This window comes from Brassica oleracea, chromosome C5 (genome assembly GCF_000695525.1).
Source record: "Brassica oleracea var. oleracea cultivar TO1000 chromosome C5, BOL, whole genome shotgun sequence".
Classification (NCBI taxonomy): domain Eukaryota; kingdom Viridiplantae; phylum Streptophyta; class Magnoliopsida; order Brassicales; family Brassicaceae; genus Brassica; species Brassica oleracea.
In genome coordinates, this window is record NC_027752.1 from 8170288 (window position 1) to 8191772 (window position 21485).

Sequence of the window (21485 nt, forward strand, 5' to 3'; positions counted from 1 at the left end):
GGGGGGGGGGGGGGTCTTCAAAAGGAAAGAAAAGTCAGAACCCAAGGCTATTGGAGAAGACGGTGTCAGTCGCTGAATTGAATTTATAACAATTATTAACACTTTTGATTGACGATTCCACCCTTCTCGTCCTTGCTAATTTACGGGTCCGAGAAACGTTAGCTGGCTGGTGCACAGCGTGTGGTGCGTGTTGGCTGGCGCGTTTAGTCAATTTTGGTGTGAAACGCTTTTGTGTCACTATAGAGTTTTAATGTTTTTCCAAAAAAAAAAGCTGTAGAGCTTACAGTTTTATTTCAAATATTCTCAAGGAAATTTATGATTTTTATTTGAAAATTTCTCTATGATAATCCTTTTAATTTATTTTCAAAAAAAAAAATTTTAAATAAAAAAATGATTAAGATAATTTTTATTAAAGCATAAATATACATCTATATTCAAGGGTTTTAAGTTTATGGTTTAAAGTTAAGTAGTGGAGTTTTGAAGATGAGATTTCAAAATAATAAAAATTAAAAAATTAAAATTAAAATTTTTAAAATAAAAATGAACTATTCACTAGTAGAAAATTGGGAAATAGGCACGAAAATTTTCGTGACTATAGTCTTTATTTCGTGACTATAGGATGACATAGTCACGATTAGTCACAAAAAAAAAACTGTGTGTATACGATCGTGACCAAAACTTACGCTGACAAATCGTGACTAAAATAGACACGTTAGTAACACGATTTATGTTCGTGATAATATAGTCACGGATATAACACGAAATCAATCGTGTCTTTAAGTCACCTTTTTAATCTGTGGTATTTCATGACCTTTTCTGATTATTTTAAAAAGTATTTGACATTTATATTTTAATAGCTAATTAAAATAAAAGGATAATAAATAATATTAAATCAAATATTTATTATCAAACTGAAATTGGTTTATTAATTCGAATTGGTTATCAAATTAGATTGATTTAAAATTGGGTTGCAAATAAAATTTTGTTTTATCATTAAAATTCAGTTTATAAATGTACTGGTTTACTGACAAAACAAAGTTTGCTAACCTAAACCTAATTACAACAGACAGTCTAAACCTAATTACAACAAAAAGTCTAAATATAACTACTTTGACGGCCGCTAAAGCACCGGACAATTCGACTGGACTGCCACAACGCCTAGGACTGTAGTCTGTAGAGGAGTAGAGAGTAGACTGGATTTCCACCACCGAGGAGACTGGACTGCCACAACACCTTGTACCATCGGAGAGAGATGACCGAAGAGGAGACGACCCGAGAAGAGACCGGCCTGAGTGGAGACGACCGGAGAAAAGACAACCTGAGAGGAGACAAACATAGAGGAGATCGAGCTTTGCACCACCGGAAAGGAAAACGGAGTTGAAGGATGAGGTGATCAACAAAAGGAAAATAAAAGATGAAGAGATGAAGATGAGAAAGAGGAAATAGATGATAAAGAGGTCGGCGGATCTGAGAAATAAGAAAGAGAGATAGGGAAAGAATATTAAAATGCAAAAAGTCTTATCCATTAGATCAATTTTAATCGATGGCTGAGATTGGAAAAAGGGTAATCCTCAACCTTTTTCATTGACCAATAGCAGCAATCTTAGGAGATCGACAGATCTGAGAAGTAGAAAGAGAAATAGAAAAACAAAATTAAAATATAAAAAAAATCTTATCCATTAAATCAACTTTAATCAACTACTGAGATTATAAAAAGGGGAATCCTCACCATTTTATATTAACCAATAGCAAAGAAACTTTTGAAAATAGATTTATAATTTATGGTTGAAAGTTTTTAACTTAAAGATGGTTTGGAGTTTAAGAGTTAAAACTTTATGATTTAGGGAAAAGAGTTTTGGTTTAAAGTTTAGAGTTTGTGATCTAAAGTTTGAAGGTTAGATTAAGGTTTAGTATATGGTTTGGAGTTTTAGATATAATTTTTTTGGTTAATTTTTTAACAGATTAGATTGAAAATTTATGTTTGAAGTTTTGTGTTAGAGTTTCAATATCATTAGATTTGGATTTGAGATATAAAGTTTGTGATATAAAGTTTAGAATATGATATAGGGTTTGAAGTATATGATGGGTTTGAAGTATATAGTTTAGGGTTTAGATTTAAGAGTTAAGAATTGAGTTTAAAATGATTAGAGTTAAAGATTAGGTTTACTATTTGGGTTTTGAAATTTATATTTAGAGATTAAATTTATTATTACGGATTCATAATTTAGTTTTGAGGTTTAGGGGTTATAAAAAACTAATATAGCCACAGAAATACAATGGCAAAATAGTGGCTATACAGTCACGGTTTGTACACAGTTTTGAAAACGTGTCAACGCAGCCACAAATTAACCGTGACAAAATGTGACCATATTTAGTCACGACATTTTCGTGACACAACGTGTATTTTTTAGCCACGAAATAGTTACGAATAGTCACATTTATGTGTCTCGTGACTAACCGTAACCGTTAGTGACTAAAGCAGAAAAAAGTCACGGTCTACCGTGACTAAACCGTGTCTATATCACATTTTTCTACTAGTGATTTTAGTTTTTTTTCTTGAAAGCTATTTTGTGACAAAAACTTAAAAATGATTATTTGAGAAAATTGTTTTTTTTATTTTGATTAGAAATATTTAAAATATAAGCATAGTACAATTTCAAGACATGAGTTGTCTACGTAAAAATAATCTAATTGATATTTATACGGAAAGGAAAAATGTATGTATTTATATATGTTGGCAAAATATATATAACAACTGTAAGAATGAGTATAAATATACAACCGAAAGTGAATATTTGCACATGAGGACATCCTGGAGCGATGAGTGGATCTCAACGCGACGACAGACTTTCTAACCGCGTTGCGGCGTTTGGGACATCGGCTATGTGGCTCACTCACCTTCACGGCTTCACGCACCGCCTATTGATTTATTCGTCATTTTCAACAATCAATTGACTTTGATGACACATGCCACACCACCGTATGGTATTTACAAGAAGAAGAAATGATGTGATCTTTGTGACATCGTTCTATACCCATTTCCATATAATCATAATAATTCATAAAATTGCATGTGGGGAAAAAAACAAATCCGTGATCGGAGTGAACCGCTTGATACTTACTTAAACGTAATATTTTTTACAAATCCGTGATCGGAGAGAACCGCTTGATACTTAAACGTAATATTTTTATGGTTCAATATGATCATTCATTCCATATGCTCGATAAAACCAAAAAGTAGTTTTTCCATAAATTAGATAGAGTCGGCTTTTAGCTTTATATACATCATTTTTCTGTTTCTCTAAGTAGTTTTTCCATAAATCAGATAGAGTCGGTTTTTAGCTTTATATACATCAACTTTTCTGTTTCATCCAAGAAGAAACTAAGCCGCTATGGAAGCCAAAGGAGAAACTCAGTGGAGCTCTATTATAGTTCCTTCGGTCCAAGAGATGGTGGAGGAGAAGGTGATCACAACCGTTCCTCCCAGGTATGTCCAGTCTGACCAAGACAAATCTGGAGTGACGGATGATTCTGGTCTAATACCCGATATCCCAGTCATCGACATGAAGCGGTTGTGTTCTTCCGCTGCCAAGGACTCTGACTACTCTGAGGTTCAGAAACTCGATTTGGCTTGCAAAGAATTTGGATTTTTCCAGGCAAAGTCTCTTAACTTCTCCGTTTTACAAAATAACCTATGTTAGAGACCTCATGTGGAGCTTATTTTAAACTTGTCACGTCTGAGTCTACTATTTTCTTAGAAAACAATACACTATTCTTCTATTTTATTAACATATACTAGATTCTGACCCCAAGAAAAATAATTTATACTGACACTGATAAAAATAATTTTATCGGGAAATGAAAATACTTACAGTATTCCATTAATTATATATCAAAGGAAGGGCGGATATATTTTTTGTTTTACAGTTTTTTTTTGAAATTCAATTTCATATTTGTGTTTTCTTAATCATGTTTATGTTTTTATTTATAACCATATTTGTGTAAAATATATTTTAAATTATTAGTGAGAGATTTTGATAATTGTATTGAATTTATGATGTTGTATAACTATATATTTATTGCATAGCTATTTCATACATTAATTTTGCACTTTAGTCTTAAACGGTTATTAATTTTTCTTTTTCTTTTTTAAATAACAATAAATCTTTACAATTTTGATTAGTAATATGTTTTCATTAAATTTTCATGATTTGATTTCATATATAAAGATGATAACATTATTATTACACATAATATTACACATAATAATTTGTCGTGCGATTAAAAATGAGTTTTGTAAATTTTGACAATTTAGATGCAGTTATAAATCAAACGGTATATTTAGAAGGTGGTTATGGAAGATGGTTACGTGATATAACTAGATAATCATTTAGACACAGTTATAAAATAAGTTGGACTATACATTTATCAATTAATCGTGATTCTGATTTAATAGAATAGATTAAATCTAATGGAGAATAACACTTTATGCTTTAATATTTCTTCACTGTGGTTATGTCTTTATGGTCATGTACTCATTTACAGCTTGTGAACCATGGAATTGACCCAACTTTCTTGGACAAAACAAAGCTGGAGACTCATGATTTATTCAGCCTTCCCATGGAAGAAAAGAAAAAGTTCTGGCAGAAACCAGATGAGATGGAAGGTTTCGGACAAGCTTTTGTGCTTTCAGAAGATCAGAAACTCGATTGGGCAGATATATTCTTCTTTACAATGCAACCTGCTCAATTACGCAAGCCTCACTTGTTCCCCAAGCTACCTCTTCCCTTTAGGTTTTGCATGCATACAAATGTGTTAACGTTCTCAACTAACTCCACACAACTTCTTTCTAATTACATTTTTTTATATGTTTTTCAGAGACACATTAGAGATGTATTCCGCTCAAGTTAAGAGCATAGCTAAAATCTTAATAGCCAAAATGGGGGAAGCCCTGGAGATCAAACCTGAGGAAATTGAAGAAAGATTTGGTGATGATATGTTCCAGAGTATGAGGATGAATTACTACCCTCCGTGTCCAGAGCCCAATCAGGTGATCGGCCTAACTCCGCATTCCGATGCGGTCGCACTCACCATACTGTTGCAAGTGAATGACGTCGAAGGTCTCCAAATCAAGAAAGATGGCAAATGGGTTTTTGTCAAACCCCTCCCAAACGCTTTCATTGTCAATGTTGGAGACGTCTTAGAGGTATACGGATAGAGTCATAAAGAGAGAGAGAGAGAGAGAGTATATGGTATCAAACTACTAGAGATGTTGTGATGAACTAACACAATTTGGGTCGTGTAATGTAGATCATAACGAACGGGATATACAAAAGCATTGAGCATCGCGTGGTGGTGAACTCGGAGAAAGAAAGGCTGTCTTTTGCGACATTTCATAATCCGGGACTGAATAAAGAAATTTCTCCAGCGAAAAGTCCCGTTGAAAAGCGAAAGAAACGTGCAAAATTTAAAAGCCTGATAACTAAAGACTACTTGAAGGGCTTGTTCTCCCGTGAACTCTACGGAAAAGCTTACCTCGATGCAATGAGAATCTAAGGGGAAGTGGTATCTTGTTTCCCAAGAAACTCTGCCTTCTCCAGACTAGTCCATGTCTCTGTTACTGTTTTTCTCTCGTCTTTGGTTTAAATCTTTTAGATATTAAACAACCAGTGAATATATAGGTTTGGTATCATAAGACCATAGCTTCTGCGTCTTCGTTTCTTAGCGTTAGTGGTCCTTATGTAAGAATAGTAGCACATGTCACTCAACTTTCCAATAATAGTCAAATTATGTGTTAGTCTCATGCTATTCGTGGAATTAAGCATAACCTTAAATCACCGTCATCGTATGACTCCTAATTAACTCATTATATCAAAACATTGCATCCATCCTAATATGTTAAAACAGCTTTACCACACTCCTTCAATCTAATATATATTTCTCCATCTTGGTTAGGGAATATGGACGATGAGGAATGATATAAAAATAATCAGAATAAGCGGTGGTTCATTCCAGATGGCAATCATGGTCTGTGAACCAAGAAACTATATCCACTCTGTTCTACTCCTCTGTTTTCTTGATTTCTTCTGCAAACAATCTCTATGATCTGTTCTTCCTTCTCTCTCTCTATTTACATCTTGTTTGTTAAAGGCAAGTTTTCCAGCTGAAATTGCTTATACGTGTTGTTAAAAAGAAACAGAAAATGCTTCTACATGTTGCTATAATAAGACAGTAATGTTTTTATCAATAATAAAGCTTTACCTAATAATAGTGATCACATGATTCACAAACTGTCATCTTACAAGTGGTGGATTTGTCGCAAAATAATTAATTCTGTCCGACTCCTAAACTTAGTAACTTTTGTGTTAACGTGTGCTGAAAGGAAAGACTAATTCACAAGATTCTTTAGATAACTTAAGAAACCTCAACGTAAGATATACATTCAACTTAACGTATTACCAACCTCTTTTGCAGTCTTGTGGATAACAACAACAGGTCTCTTCAAGCGTAAAGAGTGACGGAAGTACTTTTTCTCAAAACACATATTTCTCTGCAAATGGATAAACAGAAAAAAAAACTTACAAATTAGGGTAAACCTCTATTTTTAGTTGGTTGAAAAATATACAGAAATTCATAATTTTAAAGAGAAAAATTAAATTTGTTGACAACAGAAAAGGAAATTAAAAGAATGTGTTTGTTACCACATAACGCCAGCCATGGAAGGAGTTGCCTCTGCCTATATATATATATACTTATGAAGCTAACTAAAATAGAATAAGAAAAATTTCAGAGATTTAGCTCTGCAATAATGGAGAAGAGTACCTATGGATCATTCAGACTTATGATTATACTTTCATTTCTTTCATATTCCTTTGTTGGATCAGACTATACAACAACAAATATCCAATATGCATCAGCTTTGGGAGATCCCGGGATGAAAAATGATAGCTTAAGGGTAGCTATAGAATCATGGAACCAATGCAATGAGGTTGGTGAAGAAGCTAAGAACATGGGAAGCCCACGAATGGCAGATTGCTTTGATCTCGATCAATCTGGCTTGCCTGGTAAGATAACATTGTTGTTATGTTCTTTTCACATTTTTGAAATTTAAAACAATCTTTCTCTTTTTCTCTAATTTTTTTTTTGCAAATTGCTGACGTCAATACCAACAAATAATTTTTGCTTGAGAAGATGTTTAAGATTATAGATTCATCTGAAGAAACTGTAAACGCAAACGCAGATGTGAAGAAAGAACTGATGTCTTAAACCTCAAGCTAAAACTCTTTTGTTGTGTTATTGTGACATTTTTAGTGAGGATAAACCACAAAGTTGACGAAGTAGACAATAGACTCGGTGTACAAAACGGAACATACGGAGGCATAAACGCCGGAGAAAGCGCAGATATCTACGCTGCTCAAAAGGAGATATACTTAGGAAACAAATGTCAAGTTATGGACGACCCGAACCCATGGCAGTTTTGGATGATAATGCTAAAGAACGGTAACACGGATACTCTAGCTGCGATTTGTCCTGAAAACGGTAAAAAGGCGAAACCTTTTCCTCCTACGGGAAGGTTTCCATGTTTTGGGGAAGGATGTATGAATATGCCAACAATGCATCACAAGTACACAAGCATTGTGGATCAAGAAGGGCTTATGAGTGGGAGTTTTTATGGGACTTGGGATTTGGATACTGACCAAGAAGATGATTCCGTGGTTGGTAATAACTCGTACTATAAGGTGAAATGGGAGAAGAAAGTTGGTGGTAATGAGAGTTGGGTGTTTCATCACTTGTTGAAGACTTCTTCTAAGTATCCATGGTTGATGCTTTATCTACGAGCTGACGCTTCACATGGTTTCTCCGGTGGGTATCATTACGATACTAGAGGAATGATGAAAACGGTACGTATCTAATCCTCTGTTTCATCTTTCTGTGATTATGGCCCGCTGAATGAAATCCCTCGATATTTAAGAATTATTATACATAGATTATCAAACAAAAAAAAATTATTTTATTAAGATTAACATAAGAAAATTTATGACTTCATACATGTAACTCTATAATGGTTTTGGAACTAAAATACTCTGTTTTGTAATCTTTCTATGACGAACAAGATGCTGAAATCGCCGGACTTCAAGGTTAGATTCAAGCTAGAGATTCTAAAAGGTGGCGGTTCAGGGAGCCAGTTCTATCTAATGGACATGGGAAGTTGCTGGAAAAACGACGGTAGCGAATGCGACGGTGATGTCACAAGCGACGTCACTAGGTATTAAGAGTAATCCAAACTTAAACTGTATCTTTTATTAATTAATGAAAGTCATGTACAAGTGGGGTATTTATACCGTATATAGAATGAGTATAGTAACACCCTATACTCGTATAGTAACTAAGTATATACACTAATATACCCCCCTCAAGCCATGAAACTCAAGAAGGAGTATAAAGGCTTGAAAGAGACATTCGGTTGATCAATGAATGGAAAGGACCCGGATGGAGAGCCTTGGTCAAGACATCAGCATGTTGATTCGTCGTAGTAACATGATGAAGAGAGATGAATCCTTTCTTGACCTGATCGCGAATGGTATGACAATCAACCTCGATATGTTTCGTACGCTCATGGAACACAGGGTTGTTAGCAATATGCATTGCCGACTTGTTATCACAGAAGAGTTTAGCTTGAGCAGTGACTGCAACATGAAGATCAGTAAGAAGCTGTTGTAACCAGATCAATTCACAAGTCGTCATAGCCATACTACGATACTCTGCCTCAGTACTACTACGACTGATAGTGCACTGCTTCTTTGATTTCCAGCTAATCAAAGAAGAACCCAAGTAGATGCAAAAACCAGTCACAGAGCGTCTTGTATCAGGACATGTAGCCCAGTCAGCGTCAGAGAACGCATTCAAACACAACTCTGCATCAGCCGCATAGAACAATCCTTGGCCTGGATTAGATTTCAGATATCGCAGGACATGATGAGCCGCACGTAAGTGTACATCAGTAGGTGCTGAAAGAAACTGACTGAGACGATGAACAGCGAAGGTAATGTCAGGTCTTGTGATTGTCAAGTATAGGAGACGACCAACAAGTTCCCGATAAGATGTTATATCTTCCAGAGGAATACCAGTAGTGCTGCTCATCGGAATAGTAGGATCCAAAGGAACAGCACATGGTTTTGAAGCCAGGAAACCCGTATCAGCAAGAAGATCAAGAGCGTACTTGCGTTGACACAGAGAGATCCCTGTAGAATTCCTTGCAATCTCCAAACCCAAGAAGAAACGAGCCTGACCTAAGTCTTTGATCTTAAAGGCGTGATGAAGAGTTTGCTTCAGGCGAAGGACAGCTTCATCATCATTCCCCGCAATCAAAATATCATCAACATAAACCAAAACAGCAGTGAAAGAGGTTCCTTGTTGAGATATAAAGAGAGAATGATCGGCAGGAGATTGTATAAAACCAGACTTCAACAGAACAGAGGAGAAACATGTGTACCACTGTCTAGATGCTTGTTTTAATCCATAGATGGATTTATGTAATCAAGAACCCGATAACCCTTGTAACCTGATGCATATCCAATGAAAACACTTGCATTTGCTCGCTGAGAAAGTTTATGTCTATCTTTATTCAATGTGGAGACAAAACACAAACAACCAAAAGCACGCAGAAAATTATAAGCAGGTTGCTTCTTTACCAAGAGCTCATAAGGAGACACATTTTTAAGCAAAGGAGATGGCATTCTGTTAATAAGAAAGACAGCAGTTTGAATACAATCACTCCAATATGCCAAAGGAAGATGAGACTGAAACAAAAGAGCTCTAGCAACATTCAATATATGTTGATGTTTCCTTTCCACAACTGAGTTTTGTTGTGGAGTGTATGCACATGAATACTGATGAGTAATGCCAAATTCACGAATTAGATGACCAAAGTGTAATTCAGGAGCATTATCACTTCTCATGGATTTAACATTCGTTTGATATTGAGTTTGAACAAGCTTAAGAAACGAAGGCATTATCTCAGAAACATCACTTTTATTTCTCATCATATAAACCCATGTAACACGAGTACAATCATCAACTATCGTAAGAAAATATCGAAAACCAGCAACAGACTCTATTGAAAAAGGACCCCAAGTATCTATGTGGATCAAATCAAATGGAGAACTCGACATGTTATTATTTGACACAAAAGGTAATCTTTTCTGCTTAGCTAAAGGACAAACTAAACAAGGTGTTGAGACTGTAGTACCCGACTTAGAACACGGAAGAAGACCAGTCAAAAGCTTTAAACGCTCCAATGAAGGATGCCCTAGACGAATATGCCAAAGATCTTCATCAACACGAACAGAGCCACAGAAAGAAACAGAAGCTTGACCAAAATCCAAAACATATAAATTGTGAAGCAGAGAACCTTCACCAATCTTCAAGGCCCGAGTATGGTCCTGTATGTAACAATATTCAGGAAAGAAGTGAGCAGAACATTTATCACGTCGTAAAAGACTACTAACACTCACAAGATTAAAATGAAAAGAAGGAACAAAGAGAACATCATGAAGTGTCAGTGTTTCAGATAAACGAACTATTCCTGAATGAGTTATGCTTTCCCTAGTGCCATTAGGAAGTGATACAGTCATTCCTGAAACAGGATAAGTTTCAACAAATAGAGACAAATCACAACAGACATGAGTTGTAGCTCCACTGTCTACTATCCAAGCACCAGAAGGAATAGCATGAGTAAGAGAAGTTAAAGTTTGATGTTGAAATGTAAGAGTATTATTCTCAAAACGAAGGCTTGAAGATGGAAAAGGTATGATACCACAAGATGATTCAGCAGGCGTAATCCCTTTTTCTGTGATAGAAGAAGTCATTGAAACACAGTTGGCAGTAGAATCAGGTTGACGTGTTTGAGTCTGAAGTTGTTGTAAGAGTTGAGTAACTTGTTCCTGAGTGAAATGAGCCAAATCAAGCGCACCAGGAGAAGCATTCTGCACTTGAGCCACTGTATTACCAGCCGTAGTAGACTGATGTTGATGTGATGATTGAGATACTGGTCCACGTGACTGATTGTTAGAGGGAGCAGAGAGTCGTTGCTGAGAAGAGGCATTGGTATTATAAAACCTATGACCAGGAGGATATCCGTGTAACTTGAAGCATTTCTGAACAATATGTCCAGCCATTCCACAATGTGTACATACAGGGCGTTGTTTAGGACGATAGGCAACAGCCGCAGCATAATGAGGACTTGCAGATTCAGTAGCCGAAGTCTGGAAAACAACACTATCTGTCTTGAGAGATGGGCGAATTATCTTCTGTCTTTCATCTTGAGCAACCATGTTAAAGACCTCCTCAATCGATGGAATCGGCTTAAGCATCAAGATGTGACGACGTGTAGCATCATAGGACTCATTCAACCCCATCAAGAACTTGGTTACACGACTTCTCTGTTGTATCAACTCCCAAGAAGCAGCTGCATTGCATTCACATTTGCCACAAGTACAAACAGGAAGATCCACATAATTCTGAAATTCCTCCCAAAGAGTTACGAGCTCAGTGTAATATGTACTCACATCAAGAGAACCCTGTTGAATATTGCTCAACTTCTGCTCAATCTCAAAGATACGTGGAGCATCATCTTGTTTAAATCTTGACATCAAATTCTTCCAAATCAATTCAGCAGTTGACATAAAGAGTAAACTCTGCCCTATCTTCTTCGAAACAGAATTCATCAACCACGTCGAGACCATATCGTTACAACGCGACCAAGAACCAGAATCTCGATGATCCGCAGGAGGTTTAGGAATCGTACCGTCAATGAATCCAAGTTTGTTACGGACGTTCAACGCCATACGAACAGAGCGACGCCAAGCATGAAAGTCAGCTCCCGTTTCAAGACGATCAGAGACCAAGACGAGTCCCGCATGATCCGAGTTATGAAGATAGTAAGGATTGTTGTAGTGATCCACCGGAGGACGCGGAGGTGAATGATTCGAAGTCATGACGCGATTCAGAAGAACGGAGAAAGAATCGAAACGAAGACGACGACGGAGATGAGAAACAAGATGTCTCGAACAAGGAAACACCAAGATACGAAGGAATCAACAAGGATTTGATGAATTGGAGCACTCATGAGATCTGAATCGAGAAGATTCAAGCTGAAGAACTCGCAAAATCAAGCTTGTTGTCAATGGCGGAAAGTTTGTTATAAAAGCTCTGATACCATATTAAGAGTAATCCAAACTTAAACTGTATCTTTTATTAATTAATGAAAGTCATGTACAAGTGGGGTATTTATACCGTATATAGAATGAGTATAGTAACACCCTATACTCGTATAGTAACTAAGTATATACACTAATACTAGGTACAGCGAGATGATAATCAACCCCCAGTCAACCGCAGTGTGCAGCCCCAACCGGCTAGGCGCTTGTCCACCGCACCACGCGTTTCCAAACGGGACTAAAGTTCACAGGACGGACAAGGAGAGGTTCCCTTACGAAGCGTATCACTATTACTGCGTTCCTGGAAACGCGCGTTTCGCGGAAGCTCCGTACGATGTTTGCGACCCGTACAGTAATCCACAGCCGCAGGAGATTCTGCAGATCCTGCCTCATCCTGTGTGGGAAGAGTTTGGGTATCCGACAAAGAAAGGACAAGGTTGGATTGGAGATCCGAGAACTTGGGAACTTGATGTCGGAAAACTCTCTCAGTCACTTCACTTTTACCAGGTATTGTAGTAATCTATAAATATACCTGCATTTTAGCATTAACGTAAATACATTATTACAATTTTTTTTTTATAACAAAAACTTGCAGGATCCAGGGACGGAACCGGTGAAAAGACACTGGTCGTCGATAGATTTAGGAACTGAAATATATATGAGCAAGAATCAAATTGCAGAATGGACTGTATCTGATTTCGACATTGTTATTCCAAAGTCCGATGTTTAAGTGGAAAAATGTATATATCTTCTTTAAAGTTGCTAATATAAGACATGTCAACTAACTCATCAAGAATCTTGATTGTTAATAGTATCGAACTGAGAAAGAAGTGTTTAAGGCTTTTTAGCGAAAAAAAGAAGAAGAAATGTTTAAGACTTTCTAATAAAGAAAAATAAACCGAACCAATTCGAAATAGCCAAACCGGACTGCAATTTCTGTATATTCCCACTGGTTTTGAATCAGCTAAGTGACTTTTTTTTTTTTTAAGCAACCAGCTAAGTGACTATTTGTTTAAAATTATAGATTTTAGAGTAACTGAACCAGCTAAACAACTAGTATTGGTTAAAATTTTGTATTCAGCGAGATCGTATAATAGGAATATACATACAGTAGTGCTAACTGATTAACCAAATACGTATATACTAAAAATTAAATGATAATTGCATGAAATCAAAGTAAACCAAATCAAATTACAAATAAAAGACGGTCTGTCACCGTACCAAATCCAGTATAAGGATCTAAGAATTTGATTGGCTAGAAATAGTCTAGTACCGTGATCGCGAAGCACTGGATTCTTCCCTGATCTTCCCTATAGACTGAAACCACCGGAAGGAAGACGGTACCAACCGTTAATTAACAGCCGTCAGAAAGACGAGAAGAAAAGACCTTTCTTTTCAGTTTCCTCTAAAGCTAATACCGATTGTGAGTTTGTTTTGTTTTGTTTGTGTAACGAGAAAAGCGAGTGATAGCAAAGGTCTCTCCTTTTCTCCCGATCGAAGTTTTTTTTTTCTCAAGGGCTTCGCTCGCTAAGTTCTTCTTCCTTCAGGGTGGTTATAATGGCGGATGGTTGTGCACTTGACACCGAGAAGTACTCTCTCTTAGAGGATTTCAATGTCGATGTCGAAGTGGAGAAGCAAGAGTTCGAGACGTTCTCTCTCTGCTTCTGGGTTTATCTCTTGGATTCCACCACGTACCCTTCTACAATCATCAGACAGGTGAGGGTCTCGAGAACTAAAAGCTAGCCTTTTTTTTTTTTTTTTATGTCTTGTGTTATTGGAAATGTTCTGTAATACAGTAGATTCGCATTATCCATGTAAAAGTTTCAACCTTTGGAATTGAGGAAGATGGGTGGATCTTTTGAGTTGCTGCTTTGAGATTTTCTAACGGCTTTTCTTCTTAGGTTCATTCCGACATGAGTTTTAGTGCGCCTTTCCTGGTGCTAGATGAAAACAAGAAGATGATCCTTTTGCCATTGACACTGCTTCACAAGGAAGCTCCTGACCCTGTAAACACTGCTTCTTGGACCGAGGTTCCTAACGTTTCTACAACTGCTGAGTTTCCTCTTCAAAGATGGGTTCATGTTGGTTGTGAGGTAACAAATAACATCTCTGATGACTCTTTTCTTGTTGAATGTACTGATCTCTCTGTTTGTTTCTTAGGTTTCTAGAAACTACATGCGCCTTTATATATGTGGAAAGAAGGTAGGAGAGAAAGTCTTGACTTCTGTAATGACCAATGGCACAAACTCAGATAATGTGCGAAGGGTTTCGCTGTTCAGTGTTGGTGGAGATGGTTATAGCGTTCAAGGTTTCATCCACTGTGCACAAGTTTTACCCTCTACTGTCCATGTAAACAATCATTACACAAAGGTATCTTATCTGCTTAAAGTCTCTGCCGCCTTCCTTTTCGAAAAAAAAAAGACTCTTTGTCCTGTGTGTTCTTTATTTCTGCTATTCATTTCTTGGACGCAGGACCCACCTCTATGGTTATCTGTTGAGAAGCCATCTACCTGTGAAGTAGATGAAGATGGTGTTTGGAGTATCGTTGGCGAAAAGGTTTAAAGAGTTTTTTATTGCGTAACTGTATTATGCTTTTGACGTTCTCACTGAACATCTTTTGTTTTCTTAATAGGCATCTTGCGGGATGATTTTTTCCTTGGATGTTGTTTTATCAAATGCTATTGGACAACCTGTGCGCAAGGATGTGCAGGTTTATTCTCTTGTCTAAACTTGTTTACCTCTGGAAACATGTCTGATTGGTTTGATCACACCTAGGTTGTGGCTTCTCTACTGTATGCTAATAGCGGGACGCCTGTAGAGAAGACTAGTGACTTGGAGGCTCCCCTTCTTGTAAGCTATGATGGCGTTGAGTTCTCAGCGGAAGATAAACCGTGCACCTTATTGAACGGATGTGCTTCCTTGAAGCTCAAAATATCTCAGGTAGTGATTGTAATAAGTCGTTGGGAGTGTGACATTTGGCATTTTCTAATCTTTTTTTGTTTCTTCTGATTGTGGTTGTTTTGTTTAAAGCATTATTCCAAGTGTGACAAGAGACTGTTCTGCATCAAATTCGAAATACCGAACAATGGTTCTTACCCGTTCCTAGAAGCTTTTACCAACCAAATGCGTTGCATCTCAAGGACCGGTGGTGATTCTGTTACCCCTAAAAGGTTGAGTCCTTTAGTTGAAGGAGTGCCATCGAGGAATGGAGCTTCAGATAGCTCCTTGTCTATGAAACGAATCAAATTGGGAGAAGAAAAGATTCCTGAGAGCGAGGTAAAATCCAGTTTCTCTCTGATTTACATTATTCTTTTTTCTATGTCAAAGCTTACTAAGTTGTTTTTCTCTGAGTTAGTTTGAGGGTGGAAATGGTACTAGTATGGAATGGGGACCTCAGAACCAGGACGAAGAAGAAGAAGAAGAAGAAGAAGAAGAAGAAGATCAATCTTCAACTGACTCAGACAACACTGAAGTTAGAGGCTCGATGGGTTCTAGAAGATATACAATCTCAGACTCGACGATTTTCAAATACTGCCTTGGAAACTTGACAGAGAGATCTCTTATTATGAAGGAAATCACAAACAACGCAGGGGATGAGGAAGTTTCTGAGTTTGCAGATCAAGTTTCTCTCTACTCCGGCTGCTCCCATCACGGGTAAATATATACTTAATCAGTCTCTCAATCACAGAAACTACGAGAATAAGTTGAAACGTGATTCTTTTTTTCTTTTTTGGTCAGTTATCAAATCAAAATGGCGAGAAAGCTGATAGCAGAAGGAACAAATGCGTGGATTCTGATCTCTCGGAACTATCAAAATGTTCATTGGGACAATGTGGTGATTGAGATTGAAGAACATTTCATGAGAATAGCTAACTGCAGCAGTAGATCTCTCACTCACCAGGTTCTTCTCTCTTTCCCATATATCAAAAGTTTTGATCTGGTCTTTGATGATGCGACTCTGAGACGTGAAATTGTTGCTCAGGATTTTGAGCTACTAAGGAGGATATGTGGATGCTATGATTACATAACTCAAGAGAATTTTGAGAAAATGTGGTGTTGGTTGTTCCCTGTTGCTACTTCTATATCGAGGGGATTGATTAACGGGATGTGGCGCTCTTGTTCGCCTAAATGGATAGAAGGGTTTGTTACTAAAGAAGAGGCGGAACATTCACTTCAAAGTCAAGAACCGGGCACTTTCATCCTCAGGTTCCCTACTTCAAGAAGCTGGCCACATCCTGATGCTGGCTCCTTGGTTGTGACTTACGTTGGTCGTGATTTCGTTATTCGTCATCGATTGCTTGCTGTCGATCACATCTGCGAGTAAGAAAGATCTCTATTTCTATCTCTCTCTTATGTCTCTCTCTATCTTGTGACATTTGTTTTCTCGTTTTTTTAGTTCTAGCGAAAGGTATACAGATGCGAAACCGTTGCAAGATATGCTATTGGCGGAACCTGAGCTATCTCGGCTTGGAAGGTGAGAGATATATAGCTTTTGGTTGAAGCAAAGAGAGTAAAGGTCTTGAAATTTTGGTTTGTTGAATCTTTTTGCAGGATCGTAAGGAGCATTTGAATGTCAAACACACTCTTACAATCAACTGTCTGTTATTATTGAGGTTTCCTTAATACTTTTTGCTAAGTCTCTTGTTGATACTAACTTCTGTAAAGCTCAGTGATTTTAAAATCAATTAGTGGAAAGCAAAGTTGTGTTTTCTTAAAAGAAATGTGGTGTTGGTTGTTCCGAGTTCCGACATTACGAGGTTTCTTTAAAACTTTTTGCCAAGTCTCTTAAGAGCAAGATTATTGGGTATTCTTGGGGTGAAGTTTTTATTCTTGGGGTGAAGTTTTTATCGGAATATAAGAACCAACTAAAAAAATTAAATAACGGTTCCTAATTTTTTTAATTAAAAGTTAAAAAACGGATTCTTATATTCTCATAAGAACCACACCCTAAAAATTATCTACTAATTATGCTAACTCCTTCCGTAAAGCTGAGTGATTTTAGAATTAATTAGTGGAAAGCAATTTGTGTTTTCTTTTTAAAAACTGATTGAGATATTTATTAGTTTCTGACAAGAAAGAAAGGAGATACGAAATTTGCTTCGTAGGCTTGATTATATATATATTTGCGTGGCCATTTATGACCCCGACTATTGCTTGGTCCATGCTCCCTAGTTGTAAAAGTTAGAATTGATTATGGTAGTACTTACTACTTAGTTGTCTCTATTCCAAATTTAAAAAGATTTGTAATTAAAGTTAGATATGCCATATCTTATATAGTATTAAAGAAATAACTTTAAATTAAGATAAATCACATATTCAGACAAAAAAAAAAGATGTATAATGTATTCGACAAGATAACATTACTAAGTTTTGATTGGTAAGTTCATTGGCATGAACACGTCATTTAAAAATTTAAACTAAATGGATTAGAATTGTAAGATAACTAAAAGAAAGTTAATAATCTAACTGCAATCATGCAAATGGATGGAAGTATCAAGTATGTAATTCCTTTTTTTTTTTGACAACAGGAAATATGTAATTCAGTTTTTCTTTTGTTGATGTTTAATTTTCCTAGAACCTAATATTTGTACTATTGCAGGGTAAGGAAAATAGTTATAAAGTCACTGAGATCTAAAAATAATTAATATTCTATTGAGCTGCTCCTAACTTTATTGATATCGGAAAAGGATATTCTCTAATATCGAAATAATTTGATACGACTTAGATGATAAACCAATAGGTACTGTACACGTGGTGACATATCAGCTTCTGAACTGATAAAGTAATGTTTTTTTCCCTCTCAGCATTTGTATATTGAATAAAAAAACGGACACAACAAATCTCAAATCTCTCTCTCTTGTTCTCCTCCAAAGGTCGAGTTTTGAGAGAGAGTTCTCATGTGGTTTTGTTTCGTCCACCCAAACAAAATCAAGACCTTTTGCACTTCCCTCGTGTTCATAATCTAACAAGACTCTCTTTATTTAGTCTCTCATCAGTTTCCGAAGTTTGGATTCTGTCTGAGAAATGATGATGTCTTGTCGGAATATAGACTTGGGTACGAGTGTTCTTGATCTGATGCCATGCGGGTGCTCTTCTCCTACAAGTCGTCGAATCTTCTTTGGGAACTGTTCGAAGACTGTTTGTAGTATTGGTAGAAGAAGCTACGGTGCTGGAAACTTGGTATTTCTCCGGCGAGATTCAGGGAGCTGCAGAGCGATTCCGGCGAAACCCAAGGAGAATGCTCTGGTCAATGGTATGGTTATTTAGTATTTTTTCTTCTTCTTAAAACAATAAATTGAATGATTGCTCTGTTTCGTTTGGTTAAGTAGTTGAATGATTGCTCTGTTTCGGTTCTGGAGTTTGATGGGTTCTGATTGTGTAGGTCTCGGTGAAGATAAAACAGTGATGATCAATCTGAGGCAAGAGTCACGAAAGCCAATATCTTTGGAGAGTCTGTTTGAAGTAGTGGCTGATGATCTACAGAGTTTGAACGACAATCTTCTCTCGGTTAGTTTTTACTTCATTCTCGTGTCTTAAAACGAGAGCTATAGTGTTAATTGCAAATGCCTCTTCTATGTTTATAGATTGTTGGTGCAGAAAACCCGGTTCTGATATCTGCGGCTGAGCAAATATTCAGTGCTGGTGGTAAGAGAATGAGACCCGGTTTGGTCTTCCTCGTATCACAAGCCACTGCGGAACTAGCTGGCCTAAAGTAATCTATACAATTTTACTTAAAAGATTTTGCAATCTTTAGCAATCAAAATGATGATTTGTAGTTAAATCTTTGGCGCAGGGAGCTTACGGTAGAGCATCGGCGTTTAGCTGAGATCATTGAGATGATTCACACGGCAAGTTTAATACATGACGATGTCTTAGACGAAAGTGATATGCGAAGAGGTGAGACAAAAGTTTTGATCAGGATTTACATTTTCTCTGCAAAGTGTTCTTAAAGCTTTTTTTTTTTTTATGTGTGTTTTGTTAGGAAAGGAAACTGTTCACGAGCTCTTTGGAACAAGAGTAGCTGTGCTAGCTGGTGATTTCATGTTTGCTCAAGCATCATGGTACTTGGCTAATCTTGAGAACCTAGAAGTCATTAAGCTCATAAGTCAGGTTAGTAGAAGATTCTTTCCCCTTTTCTTGAGATTGGAAGAAGGTAGACAATACAACAACACTATAAGTCTGAATCTTGGTTTATCACCAAAGGTCGTTAGCTTAACTGGAAAGTATCATGACCAATGTGTTAGAGATCTTTGGTTCGAGATCTCTAGGACAAAACTAATATTACATATTGTGGTTTAAGGGTTAGGGGATTACGGACTTGACTGGAAAGTTTCATGACCATTATGTTAGAGGTCCTCAATCCTCAAGAACAAAACTAATATTACATGTTGTGGTTTATCGGCTCCGGACCTTTTTATTCAAAGAAACAAAAATCTTGATTTATCTTTTTTTCAGGTGATCAAAGACTTTGCAAGCGGTGAGATAAAGCAAGCATCGAGTTTATTCGACTGTGACGTCAAGCTCGATGACTACTTACTCAAGAGTTACTACAAGACAGCTTCATTAGTAGCTGCAAGCACCAAAGGAGCTGCAATATTCAGTAGCGTCGAAAGCGAAGTAGCAGAGCAAATGTATCAGTTCGGGAAAAATCTTGGATTATCTTTCCAAGTAGTTGATGACATTTTGGACTTTACTCAATCCTCAGAACAGCTAGGGAAGCCTGCAGCAAATGATTTGGCCAAAGGTAACATAACGGCGCCAGTGATCTTCGCCCTAGAGAATGAGCCGAGGCTAAGAGAGATCATTGAGTCTGAGTTTTACGAGCCTGGATCGCTTGAAGAAGCGATTGAAATGGTTAGAAGTGGTGGTGGGATCAAGAGAGCTCAAGAATTGGCCAAGGAGAAAGCAGAACTTGCTTTGAAGAACTTGAGTTGTCTTCCTAGAAGTGGTTTCAGATCAGCTCTGGAGGATATGGTGATGTTTAATCTTGAAAGGATTGATTAGCTTCAGAGAGTATTTGAAATTGTAACTCTTTTTTCTTTTTTTTTGGTCAAGCACATAATTTTTTTTACTGTCATAAAAAGGAATAATAAAAACAGCTCCTTGCCTACATTGAAAAAATAATGGTCACTATTCTTTTGATGAAAAACTAGGAGCGTAAAACATTTTTTGTAAGATTAAGACACAGTAAGTAACAGAAAATTTATATTTCAATGTTCTTCATTTACTGGGAGGGACTTACCGTTTGATGATTGAACATAAGCGCATAAGCAATCCACCTAGATTGATATTATATGTATTTGATCTTCATAAATAACAGAAAAGTCATTCCATACACTTCCACAAGATCGCCCATGTATCTCACCTTACGAACTGCTCACCCGGAGATGTTATGTAATCCGTTTAGACAGATATAAAGCACCTTAACTGAACTGTAGAAAGGAATTGTGACACCCGTCACCTCCTATATGGAGGACAGCGTGTCACCCCCGACGCGTCATCATACAACAATGTGATACCTGTCTCCCTGACACTAAGGACGACGGGCCACCAACAATATCCCATAATATAAAAGCCCATAAACCCGACAACTCTCACCCATGCCCAAATAAAATCCGAAAGAAAAGTCCAGTAGCACCAAGTCCGTCCAAATATCACATACTTGTTTGTCTCACCTGAAAAGGGGAAGAGTGAGGGGTGAGCGACAGGGGAATCGCTCAGTGAGGTATGGGATGCCACCCCGAAGTCCATGGACCCGGACATAGCACTCCGAATAAATATAATTTAATTATAATGCATGTCAAACACAGTACCTAAAGTACCCAAACAACAAACAATGGTCCTAGCGAGGTGCACACTCGCCGCCCACTAACAGGCCAAAACACTACCGAAAAGGTGCTCGGTTCATACACACACCGAAAAAGTGCTCGGTAACACACGCCCGTAGACGATTTATCGACACTTCCAGTCTACAGCTCAACCGGTCGACTAAAGTTGGCTGTGACCTCCATACAATCCGGCATACAGCAGTCCGACTCTGTATCCGTCTCCAAACAAAAACAATCCTAGCTAAGAATTTACATTAAGTGAAACAATCAATGTTGAATCCTCTAACCCCCTAGTTCCGGTTTATGCAAAGAACCTAAAACTAAACAAGCAATGATAGACTCGATTTCACACAGACGGAACACATTAGAAATAAACTATATTTATTCGAGGTCCTAAGCCGTGTACGAGAAGTTCGGGAATAGACCCTCACCTTAGCAA

At 37.2% G+C, this 21485-nt stretch overlaps 4 protein-coding genes across 7 annotated transcripts; all 4 read left to right on the top strand.

Annotated features, from left to right (window-relative positions):
• The first annotated feature begins 3392 nt into the window (after positions 1-3392).
• LOC106294317 (protein SRG1-like) lies at positions 3393-6120 on the top strand. 3 transcript variants are annotated; one of them, XR_001260807.1, is made up of 5 exons: positions 3393-3656; positions 4546-4793; positions 4879-5206; positions 5311-5616; positions 5956-6120. XR_001260807.1 is itself a non-coding variant. In XM_013729878.1 (5 exons), exons 1-4 carry the CDS (start codon positions 3393-3395, stop codon positions 5554-5556), a joined length of 1086 nt encoding a protein of 361 aa, XP_013585332.1. In that variant the 3' UTR covers positions 5557-5565; positions 5956-6000. The 3 variants fall into 3 exon arrangements, 2 of the variants coding, with proteins under 2 accessions (XP_013585332.1, XP_013585331.1); XM_013729878.1 differs by having other exon boundaries at positions 5311-5565; positions 5956-6000; XM_013729877.1 differs by lacking the exon at positions 5956-6120 and having other exon boundaries at positions 5311-5748.
• A 645-nt stretch (positions 6121-6765) lies between these two features.
• On the top strand, positions 6766-13067 carry LOC106294316. The gene is made up of 5 exons (XM_013729875.1): positions 6766-7064; positions 7312-7901; positions 8115-8266; positions 12362-12725; positions 12814-13067. Exons 1-5 carry the CDS (start codon positions 6809-6811, stop codon positions 12946-12948), a joined length of 1497 nt encoding a protein of 498 aa, XP_013585329.1. The 5' UTR covers positions 6766-6808; the 3' UTR covers positions 12949-13067.
• A 495-nt stretch (positions 13068-13562) lies between these two features.
• On the top strand, positions 13563-17000 carry LOC106294314. Of its 2 annotated transcripts, none has more exons than XM_013729871.1 (13): positions 13563-13641; positions 13766-13934; positions 14120-14311; positions 14379-14588; positions 14691-14774; positions 14851-14928; positions 14994-15158; positions 15249-15494; positions 15574-15872; positions 15957-16119; positions 16201-16538; positions 16615-16692; positions 16770-17000. In XM_013729871.1, the coding sequence occupies exons 2-13, from the start codon at positions 13776-13778 to the stop codon at positions 16786-16788; spliced, it is 2031 nt and encodes a 676-aa protein (XP_013585325.1). In that variant the 5' UTR covers positions 13563-13641; positions 13766-13775; the 3' UTR covers positions 16789-17000. The 2 variants fall into 2 exon arrangements, with proteins under 2 accessions (XP_013585325.1, XP_013585324.1); XM_013729870.1 differs by having other exon boundaries at positions 13572-13693.
• A 1029-nt stretch (positions 17001-18029) lies between these two features.
• Positions 18030-20367, top strand: LOC106343305 (solanesyl diphosphate synthase 2, chloroplastic). Its single transcript, XM_013782479.1, has 6 exons — positions 18030-18471; positions 18601-18725; positions 18803-18930; positions 19012-19115; positions 19201-19328; positions 19674-20367. Exons 1-6 carry the CDS (start codon positions 18243-18245, stop codon positions 20220-20222), a joined length of 1263 nt encoding a protein of 420 aa, XP_013637933.1. The 5' UTR covers positions 18030-18242; the 3' UTR covers positions 20223-20367.
• Positions 20368-21485: the final 1118 nt, after the last annotated feature.

Excerpts from the sequence above, each read along its gene's own strand:
- LOC106294314 (XM_013729871.1), top strand. The coding sequence starts at position 13,776 with ATGGCGGATGGTTGTGCACTTGACACCGAGAAGTACTCTCTCTTAGAG. Across the intron at positions 14,929-14,993 it reads CTGTGCGCAAGGATGTGCAG|GTTGTGGCTTCTCTACTGTA; the intron begins GTTTATTCTCTT and ends GATCACACCTAG. Across the intron at positions 16,120-16,200 it reads GTAGATCTCTCACTCACCAG|GATTTTGAGCTACTAAGGAG; the intron begins GTTCTTCTCTCT and ends ATTGTTGCTCAG.
- LOC106294317 (XM_013729878.1), top strand. The coding sequence starts at position 3,393 with ATGGAAGCCAAAGGAGAAACTCAGTGGAGCTCTATTATAGTTCCTTCG. Across the intron at positions 3,657-4,545 it reads AAGAATTTGGATTTTTCCAG|CTTGTGAACCATGGAATTGA; the intron begins GCAAAGTCTCTT and ends ACTCATTTACAG. Across the intron at positions 4,794-4,878 it reads AAGCTACCTCTTCCCTTTAG|AGACACATTAGAGATGTATT; the intron begins GTTTTGCATGCA and ends TATGTTTTTCAG.
- LOC106294316 (XM_013729875.1), top strand. The coding sequence starts at position 6,809 with ATGGAGAAGAGTACCTATGGATCATTCAGACTTATGATTATACTTTCA. Across the intron at positions 8,267-12,361 it reads GTCACAAGCGACGTCACTAG|GTACAGCGAGATGATAATCA; the intron begins GTATTAAGAGTA and ends CACTAATACTAG. Across the intron at positions 12,726-12,813 it reads AGTCACTTCACTTTTACCAG|GATCCAGGGACGGAACCGGT; the intron begins GTATTGTAGTAA and ends AAAAACTTGCAG.
- LOC106343305 (XM_013782479.1), top strand. The coding sequence starts at position 18,243 with ATGATGATGTCTTGTCGGAATATAGACTTGGGTACGAGTGTTCTTGAT. Across the intron at positions 18,931-19,011 it reads GCGGAACTAGCTGGCCTAAA|GGAGCTTACGGTAGAGCATC; the intron begins GTAATCTATACA and ends TCTTTGGCGCAG. Across the intron at positions 19,116-19,200 it reads CGAAAGTGATATGCGAAGAG|GAAAGGAAACTGTTCACGAG; the intron begins GTGAGACAAAAG and ends GTGTTTTGTTAG.